The sequence below is a fragment of the Spea bombifrons genome, chromosome 6 (genome assembly GCF_027358695.1).
Source record: "Spea bombifrons isolate aSpeBom1 chromosome 6, aSpeBom1.2.pri, whole genome shotgun sequence".
In the NCBI taxonomy this organism is placed as follows: Eukaryota; Metazoa; Chordata; class Amphibia; order Anura; family Pelobatidae; genus Spea; species Spea bombifrons.
Genome location: NC_071092.1, coordinates 10,786,358 through 10,796,705, shown reverse-complemented (window position 1 = coordinate 10,796,705; position 10,348 = coordinate 10,786,358). Strand labels below are relative to the sequence as shown.

The 10,348-nt window shown below is 39.9% G+C and overlaps 1 protein-coding gene across 1 annotated transcript; it reads right to left on the bottom strand.

Moving 5' to 3' along the window:
* Positions 1-3,382: 3,382 nt before the first annotated feature.
* Positions 3,383-9,632, bottom strand: ZMYND10 (zinc finger MYND-type containing 10). The gene is made up of 12 exons (XM_053469455.1): positions 9,443-9,632; positions 8,705-8,813; positions 8,327-8,443; positions 7,843-7,896; positions 7,164-7,316; positions 6,674-6,762; positions 6,486-6,586; positions 5,647-5,819; positions 5,432-5,557; positions 4,891-5,012; positions 4,445-4,570; positions 3,383-3,877 (listed from the first exon to the last, which is right to left on the bottom strand). Exons 1-12 carry the CDS (start codon positions 9,538-9,540, stop codon positions 3,778-3,780), a joined length of 1,368 nt encoding a protein of 455 aa, XP_053325430.1. The 5' UTR covers positions 9,541-9,632; the 3' UTR covers positions 3,383-3,777.
* Positions 9,633-10,348: the final 716 nt, after the last annotated feature.

Here is a 10,348-nt window from a genome sequence, read left to right as displayed (position 1 = left end):
TGCAGAAAATCAAACGTTGGACTGTGTGGAGGATGATGGGCATTGCAGTCTAAAACCAGTTGAATGGCTACAGTTTCCCAAGCCTGAGCTACACAACGATCATGAAACAATATTTCACAAAACCATTAATGTCTACTTTTACAGCCCCAAATAACTTAATTCCGCCTTCAGTCTGTTGTTTCTGGTAGATGTTAGACCTCTGTGTTGTAGCGGGGATGTGGGGGGGGTCGTCCTGGGGAGCAGATCTTTTTTGTGAATTTCATTCTCAGCCTTTGTAGTTTTTTTTGGATTCATCACATTTTCCTAGCTTTGTGGCTGGTCAAACCTTTCCAGCGTTGAGGCTTGAGATTCCAGGAGTGTGTTTCTCAGTCTCTGCACTGAGACCCCCTATGGGATTTCCTCTGACACCCCCATCCCCCTATTCATTTTTGTACAAGGTTTCCTGTCGTTTAACCTTTTAACTGCTGCAAGCCCTTATGGCAACTATATCGTATGGCCCATTATAAATATGCTTTTGCATATATATACTTAAGCCTAGGCTCGCCGTTGTGTGGGTCTTTATACCTTGATTACTGATTTATACAAGATATATGAGGGGCATCACATAAATATCCTGAGGATAGCCTAGAAGAAGCCTATGACGTGATGCGTTTCTGTATTACGGTATTATTTATTGTTTTATATAGCGCCATCATATTCTGTAGCGCTGTACAATGGCTTCACCAAAATTAAGTTTAAGCATGTTCACAAAGCCCAGAAGTTGAAGACTTTTTGGTAAAGAGATAGCGAGAAGGCCCACTGCAAACCTTGATGATAAATGTTGCAAGCTCTGTCTTGTAAACATATGCAAACTGATTTAATAAATAATAAGGTGATGCTTTCCAAAGGTAATAATGGGGCCTCCTTGTTAAGTTCTTTCTTAACAAACCTTTACAAGTCTTATAAATTATATAATGGTATAACGATAGAACAGGTAAACGAAGCGGCACATATACTCAACAGAGTCAGAAGATCTACCACATCCTATGAAATATGTGAGTAATGCTCTACAGGAAGCCAGAGGACTGAACACGATGTGGTGATCGGAGCTTACAATACCTCATCGAGCGGAGGAACAAACACGCCATGTGGTGATGCTTTAGTGACATTATTATTACCTTTTACCAACAGAAATAGCAGCAAAGAACAGTTCAGAGTCATGCACCTATTATTTGATTATGTCTTAACAATTATCTGGGTAACCCAAATCCGTTCTGTTAAGAACAGTTAAGAAAATAGATGAAACTGTATTCGTCCAAGAGAAAATGGAGAGAATGGGGGCTCCCAGGTCAGCATTCCCCCCCGAGTTACATAGGTTTTAAGTACCACAGAGACCTCTTCTTCAGATTGGAACAAAAAAGCTTCTGCAGGGACAGACTTCATGCTTGACGCGTATCACACCTACATGCTTACTCCAGTAAGATTGCTTGTATTGCGAAACGCGACAAGCGCGAAGTCTGTCCCTGCAGAAGCTTTTTTGTTATGGATGCTGGCCAAGGACGCAAATAAAGTTATTCTATTATAATTGCTGCACTCATTTCAGTTCCTCCTGGATGTGCACCTGCTCTTTGAATTGTGGGACTCTTATATGGACTGGAAGTGAGTCCTGAAGTGTTCTGGCACCCGGAGCAAAGTTATATAGACATTTGGGGCGGCTGGAGCGTTAGTGTTGCCTCAGAAGAGACAAGTGGTGACAGGGGGACAGAATGTGTGTGTTTGTGTTGCACTGTGTTAGAGTGTGAGACTGTTAGTGTGTGTTTGTGCATTGCATTAGACTGAGTGTGTTTTAGTGTATGAGGTTAGAGTGAGTTAGTGTATGGTGTTAGAATGAGTGGGTGCCAGAACAAGTAAGGTCACCAACCTGGGGGATGAGCATAATATATACACTTTATGGACAAAAGTATTGGGACACCTGACCATTACATCTGCAGGGACTTTGATGACATCACATTCTAAATACATAGACATTAATATGTAGTTTGACCCCCCTTTACAGCTATAACAACTTTCACTCTTCTGGGAAGGCTTTCCACAAGATTTTGGAGCATCCCTGTGAGAATTTTTGCCCATTCATCCAGTAGAGCAGTTGTGAGGTCAGACACTGATGTTGGAGGAGAAGGCCTGGCTCGCAATCTCCGTTACAAATGTGTTTAATGTGGTTGACGTCAGGGCTTTTTGTGGCCGGTCAAGTTCTTCCACACCAAACCCATCCCACCATGTCTTTATGGACCTTGCTTTGTTCTCTGTGCACTGTCATGCTGGAAGGTCTTCCCCAAACTGTTCCCACAAAGTTGGAAGCATCACATTGTCCAAACCGTCCTGGTGTGCTGAAGGGGAGACATTTTTGACAACGCTAGGCTTCCAACATTGTCGGAAAAGTTTGGAGGCGTTACAAAGTACTCTTGCCTTATGTGCCATTTGGTATAGAATTGGCCCTAACACTCAGTAAATTTCACAAGCTTGGAATCTAGAGGATCAGACCATTTTTAGAATACATTCTTTAAATACCTTTATTTTAGAAACAAAATGTGTTTGACATCAGATAACGTTTAAGGTGGCATGGCTTTATTCCTTTCTCTGCCTATGGACCGATATTCTAAAAGACTTGTGAGTATTTTGTTTCAGCAAAATTGGCAAGAAATATACAAAGGCACATGCTCTAAATAGCAACGGGTCAACAGGCACATTTTAGGGTATTTTTAAATTATGCTGATTAATAGACCAGTTGCTAGGTTACAGGGTCGGGGGTTCACATAGCGAACGTCATTCCTGTACTAAATACATCATTAAAATACATGAAATCTATAATCTCTGACCTGTAAAGAATATATTCGAAGCATCTCACTTTGGAAAGGGCGCCAACAAATTAGAACAAGGTTAACACGCCGCAGAGGAAAGAGAAAAAGAGAAATCATAAAGACGTGAACATGAAAAGTCTCAAGAGTCCAGAATATGGCTGTGAAATGTAAATACAAAATGTTCTGTTTCTATGTAAAAATGTCAGGTTTTATAAAAGAAACACAATGATATTCTATAAGAATGACCATTATATTCTAAAAGCTTTAGGTATCACTCCTAGCCCTGTGGTGGATTAACAATGGGGCAAACGGGCTATTGCTCAATGGCTCCTGGTGGCATAGGGACCCCATTTGCTGCAGATTTAGGACTATGGCTTAAGTCCTTAATGTACATCATGATGATGGTGTTAGAGAGATACTGTTGTATAATAAAACCCCCAACAGCATTTCTTGACATCCAAGGGCAAATTCTTGCCCACTTAGTTGCATGGTTGAAAAAATAGGTTTTACTTTAACCAATTTATTTCTAAATTCCAAGAAACATAACATGTTTATCTGTTTTATTCATATGCTGTGAATGAAGTACCCTTTATGATCAAGCATGCAGGTTATCAAAAACACAATATCAGGATTGTATCAAGATTTATAAAAAGTTGGGATTTTTTTTTTTTAAAGTACAAAATGAAAGCCTATTCACATGACCACTGCAGGTCCATCCAGCAAACCCATTTTTTCTTCTCTGAAGCCAAGGTCTCTGTTCGTTGTTAGTCTCCAGAACTAGAGATACAGAAATCTGTATATCATATGATGATGTCTAAATATTTGCCATTTATTTTTTGTAGTAGCAGTTCATACAAACGCCAGTGTCCACAAGTACTTGAAAAGGCACAGGGTGGTTAAGGACTTCGCATGAGTCAATCATACACGTGCAACATCATGTTTATTGCTGCATTTTCACATCTTCTTCTATCTTCTTCAGAGACTCACTCACCAAGTCGCAGGCCATCTTGTGTTTTTGCCAGTGTTTAACCTGACACTCCCTGTAGAGGAGATGGAAGATGGCATCATATGACAGGCAATGGTTACCATCAGACACTATGCCAAAATGGCCATAAATTGCACAAAGATCAGGAAAAGAAGGAGTGAGAGCTAGGTTAGCCCCTCTCTAAAAGATTTCAAACAGCATTATGTTCTTTTAAGATTAGTACTAACTTTTTTACTAGTAAATTTTATATAATGCCAGGAACAGTTCATAGTCACATGCTTTCATACCACTAAGTATCCTATTCTAAACAATCATCTGCTATGAATTTCTTTAAAAGTGCTGTTCCAGAAAAAAATCTGCTGAATTTCCTGGCCCATTTATAGGTTTTCAGGGTACAGTTTCAGTACCGATAAGCTGTTGCCATAGAAACTGAAAAAGCTTCTAAAAAGTTTCGGTGCCGGATTAATGGTATTGAAACACAAAAACATCCCTTTTAGGCATAACCTTTTCAAATACTGGGGTCAGCGCAAATCTTTGACTTGGGATGATATCCACCAAGCGCTGATAAAAATCCCAATTAAATTTCTTGTTTAACTCAAGATTATATTTAATAATTATTCACCTTGTGCAGTACCACTCACTCCGACACCTGGAGCAGCGTTTTGGGGCTTCAGAGCCACATAATCCACACTTTGGTTTATCCGGCACCAGCGTCTCCATGACATCCATGTTATAGGTTTGTGCCCACCTGCCGAACAAAAAGCAAGTGGTAAGTTTAAGGGGGAACTTGTGTTGAAATAGTGGTGAAGTTATATATATATAGTTTAAAAGTTCACCCAGTAGAAACTGAGATCTTTTGCAGGATCTGGCACAGTCAGCAATATCTGATTCATTTCTTGTCCTTCTTCCTACCCCTCCCCCTAACATTAGACAGCAATTTAATAATAGGCCAGGTTTATTTACTATAGAACTGTAAGGTGTAGGGTTTAGGAAACGGAGACAGATCTGTTTGAAGGAAAAGCACAGGTTATGGTGGATGGTGGGAGATGGCACTGCGAACAGCCTTACCTCTGTGCTTGGTAACGCAGTTCTTCCTCGCTGGGGGAAAAGGCATGCTTCACCTGGTACTTGGCTAATGCTTTCCATTTCCCAGAATTTTCCTTGATGATCGAGTCCCAAATCTCTGGTATCTGGCAGGACACACCGAGTGATGTACGTGATTGAAAACAGAGCCACAGAAGTGCATTCCTTAGCAATATACACAAGCTTTATGTCTAGTATTGTGTGGTCACTGGCCGTAGCATTTGCTTAATTGAAGTAGGTGCTAACTCGGGCGTTAAACTAGTTAGTCCACTAACAGACCAGGCTTTGGGTAAATCCTTGCTTTGAACAAGTGGTTAAATCAGTTCAAACCCTTTTTACTGAACTACCAGTACTCATGGTGCAATGTCCAGAAGATCTGGCCTGATTCTGGCCCTCAAATTTGACCCTTGACTAAAACATTCTCTATGCAAGCTGTACAAAATATTTTCTCATTTTGCCTATCACTGGAGATAGTGATCTCCTCTCTTGGTCGCTGGTCTATGAATTACACCACTTTCCCTAATACCTGCTCAAGGACGAGCTCCTTCTTGGGTGCAGCCGGCTCGCTCATGGACAGATGACTTAGGAACTGCTGCAGCTCCACAAGGTTTGGTAACTGATCGATAAGGACTTCAGTGAGAAAGGAACGCAGCTAAGAAAATAAAATTCATATGTTAACACAAATTTTCAAGTAGGAATACATGAACCTCACTTTGTTCCCATGTGGGCCAAGTCGTGTACCTTTAGTAGCTGACCCTTTGTGAAATTATTGATGTTATATTTCTGTTGACACTCTGGCCTTAACAGAAGGTTGTACAATGCTATCCACGTCTGACCATCCAACTTTGTCATCTTCAGCTGGTCTTCTGCTGGAACTGGAAACCATCGACCACTCTCATACTTCTGAAGCTGGCCTGAGGAACATGGAGAGAATGGAAAATTTTGCAGAAATAAGTACCACATTATACTTTTACAGCTATAATTGTAGAATAAAGTCTCAAATAAAACAAATGTATTATGAAGACGCCAATACAATTCTGTAATTGTGAAAAAGTGCTGTTCCAGCACAGTTTCATAACGTTTTGATTTTTAAGAGGGTAAGTTATTATTTTATTATTATGTTGTGTGTACAAGGGAAATGGAGACCTTGTCTGTAAATCTCTTTCAGGACGGCAAGAAAATAAATAGTACAGAACATACAATATACAAACACAGCTGATAGGATTCTATAGATTAATTACAGATTAATATTGCAGGTCAGTAACTAATTAAAGTGCATCTTCTCTAAGGCACGTGTAGAATTGGCTTCATTTTGAGTGCTAATAGAAGCTGTTGCATTTGTAGTAATTTAGCAAGAAATATATGAACCAATTGATGTACTTTATTGAATGTTCTTTATTGAACCTTATAATTGAAAGCCACTGCGTACCAAACATATGTACTTCTGTTCCACCTGCTGCCATAGATTTAAAAGATCAGTTTTGTTTAATGAAATACATAATCATACCATAATTTGAGTATCTGGTAGTGAACATATACACCGAATGTAATACGCGTTTGTATTTAAACATGACTTGTACCTTTCTGACGGCGGCTCCATGGGCAGTGTTGTATTAGTTCCACCAGTACACAGGGCAGGTTGTGTGTGTTAAGTAGTCGGTTGGTCACACTGAGTGGTAAGCTGTTGGTAGAAAATCATTGTTATTGTGTGTCTCAAGGGCACAGCATTCACTATGTGGACCACTGCTGCACCAACGTACACCCTTACCTGTCTGTATGGTCAGTAATATATCGCAGGACTGACAAACACTTCAGTGCAATGTCAAATTCCAGGTGCTCTGCCTGTTGCTTCAGCTCCTTAGGGAGGTATAAAGATATGTTGGTCAGGGGAACAATTAATCCTCCTCTGTTTATGGCAGATGTGGCCATTTGCCAGTTTTTATAGGTTAAAAATAATAATAATTATTATTATTGTTATTATTACACTTTTTTACTACATCTTTATACATCTCAGTGCCATAGACGGGTATAGTAAATTTAGGATACTTATAAAAAAGCACATTTATAAACAGAATAAAGCACTAGTAGTAGGGGTTTCTTTATTGAAAACATAATGTGCATACACATTTGCAAATAGCTTATAAGATGAGACTTATTAACCTCACCTCATATATATATTTGAAAGGGGTTGTTAGAAATCATTTGACTTAATTAAAAGCACCAAAAGCGAGCACCCTGTCCCCTAATGAGCTCCGTACCTCTAAGGTTGATGCCTCACTGGAAACAGTGGGCAGGATCCTGTCCTGGCTTTCTGTGCTCCCTTCAGAGCTCTGTGACACCAACATGGTCAGCTTTCGATGGCAGTAGTCAATTAGATCGAGTGCTAGCTCTTCAGCCGACTCACATACGTCCTGTCACACAAGTTAGATTAGTCACCTGATGCCAACAGCTTAACCCCATTTTCTAGCAGAAACACTGGAAATATAGTGCTGATATAGTGCAGAGAGCAGCAAACATACTCAAAAACAATACAAATGTAAAAATCTTTAGATATATTTCGATTAGCTTCACTATAATACATTCCCATTCTTTTGTTTTTATGATTGCCACTATGCTTTTACTTTGGTATCAAGAAAGAAAGAAAGAAAGAAAGAAAGAAAGAAAGAAAGAAAGAAAAAGAAAGACTATCATGGAAAACTATTCATAAGGCTATATTGAGACTTTATAAACGCAGAAGGCAGTAAAGCAGAGAAAATGGCCTCACGTGTGATTAAGCTTCAAACAGGGATAGTATGAGGGCTAGTTAACATAAGAGACCCGCATATCAAGATGTAGAAAATCCTGATTCTAAACACATAGTTGTATATTTCTTTAGATGAGTCCGATAAAAGCGCAAGTTCCTGCCCTGTGTGTATCCAGCAGAATGTATCTCCTTACCTTATGGTAGAAGATTGTTTCCAGTAGGTTAATTATTGTGGCTTCATGGTGTATCTGTTGGGTAGGAAAATTAGTTTAGAGATGCTGTCAAATGATCCAACCATTAATTCAATGGGATTTGAGTCAACTCCTTCGTAGCTCCCACCCTAGCGTGACAAGAGTTCCCCTTGAACCACGGACACAGTTCTTGAAAACCAAGGACAATAGTTCAAATGGTATGAATTGAATTAATATGCATCTTGCGAATGGTGAACTAATGGTTATTTTGGGAATGTTACCTAGCAGATATTGTAACATGAATATTGTATTCTCTCCCCCAAGAATAATTGCTGATGCTGTGTCAGGGAGGTGAAGACATGGTCCTACCATGGTTAGTTTTCTGCAGTCCATGCAGGGTTTGGATGAATAGGCTCTAATGATATAAAAGCTGCATGCACTGAATGCCATTAACAACCATTGGTAGAATGAGATCGGCTCGACATACCACCATGTAGAGAGGGAAGGTACTTTTGGGCTGGAAGTCCGTCAGTCGGCACAACACAGGGAACACTTTCAGTTTCCAGATCTCTACTCCGATCAATTCATGGATTAGAGCGGGAATCTAAGAGACACAGAGAAAGTGAATGTTGTATTTTGCAAATGAATGTTTGTCTGGACAGTATATTCAAACTTTGGATTATTTATTAGTAATACAGTTTCATTATTCACTGCAGTTTTAATAGATTATTGTGGTCTCAATTTACAGACATTGGAAAGTCTTTCTGATGAGCCATAGTTTGTAGGAAAGTTCATTCTCCATGTATTCATTGTGGAAATGCCATGTATTTCTTGGGGAAACAGTCGTCGGTAGGCAGGGGGTTACCTTCTCACGTGTGATAAGCAGCTCTTTGATAAACTCCTCTTGTCCAGATGATGCATTTAGGATAGCCTGCATGTTCAGCTTCTCGATATATTCATGCTGTTTGAACCACCTAAATGGAGAAAAGTGGTCGGGGAGAATGATAAATAAAATCCACATGCCTGCACAAAACAAAAAACTCTGTCTGGAGAGATCCGGCAGGTTCATCAATACTAAGAAGGTTCACTGAATGATCAGGAATTGGTTTCAAATGGCCGGCTGTCATCATAGTTTTCTCAAACACACAAGCAACTTTAGGCATGTTCTGAAGTTAAAGAAAGGAGTTAATAACACTAAGTTATACAATTAGAGTTACTCCCTACATGCCTGCGGCTCATAACCTGCAAGTAGAGTGCAAGCTCTTTGGGAGATTTCTATTGTGTGGTCCTTTCTAAGAACATAAGAAGAGGAAATATATACATGATCCAAGCAGCCATTTCCACTGTTGCATTTTTTTGGCTGAAGCTTCTTCCATTCCAACTGCAGTGGACTACAACTCCCATCATGCTCAACCTTATAAATTGATGGAGCTCCTATAGTTTGTCCATACCGCAATGGGCTATCGGGTTAAACGCCCTGCATTTTATTTACACGCATACTGAATCTTAACGTATCTTAATGAAGTTACAAATTAAACAACATTTTTGGAAAAATAACTTTTGGGAAAAAACTTCTGGAAAAAAAACCGAAAAAATATCTCACCCTCCTGAGCCGACATCCTTTATTTTGAAAGTCTGCAGGCTCTGCACCATCCCCTCCGCTTCGCCATACAGAAGTACCGGGGCCGGTGCTTCCTCCATCTTCTCGTTCTAGCTAACACGAAAGTCTAACCTAAACGGTTACCTGGGAAACGTATTCCTATCTGCGCAAGCGCGGCATTATTAAGCACCATGGTAACGGTAAGGTTTCCCTTAGGACATGCGCAGTCCACTCCTCTTTGTTCGAACGTTTACCCAGGAGTGGGCGGTTTCCAAATAAAGAGTTGTTATTGGCTTTCGTCGGCCATTTTTTACACAACATTTTAGAACGTGTGTGCATTGGTTATTTGTGGCCCTCGCTAGTTATCCTGCTAGTCCGAACACGGGTTATAATTCTCCGCTATAAATGTTCCAAAAATATTTCTAAATTAATTATACGTTTTGCTATTTATTTATAACTGGCTCCCTTAGAAAAAAAGAGGTACCTTAACTGTGAAGTTACTTAAAAACAGCATTTCTGTCATTTTCTTAATCAGTCCTTGATCTTGTCTTTTGAATGGCTTTATGTCTTTCCCATGCACCTTTAAATTCCCTTAATGTTTTGGCCCGTACCACTTCTGATGGGAAGCAGTTTAATTTATCTACCACTCTCTCAGTAAAGTAAAAAAGGATATACAAGTGTATATGGCTCAGGGATGGGGGCCAATGTCTCCTGTGAAGATACTGGGGTATCTTGTGTAAGAAGGGGTTTATGCAGAATTTACATATCAAATGGATCCTTTCTGTGGTTCCCCTAGGAATCTGGTTTGGGAAGGACTGGATAATGTGCATTGGGCCATTTGGTTGGGCTCACCTCCATGCTAAATGTTGCCAGCCTTTCCTGCTAGGTTTATCTTAAGTAGAAGCTGCA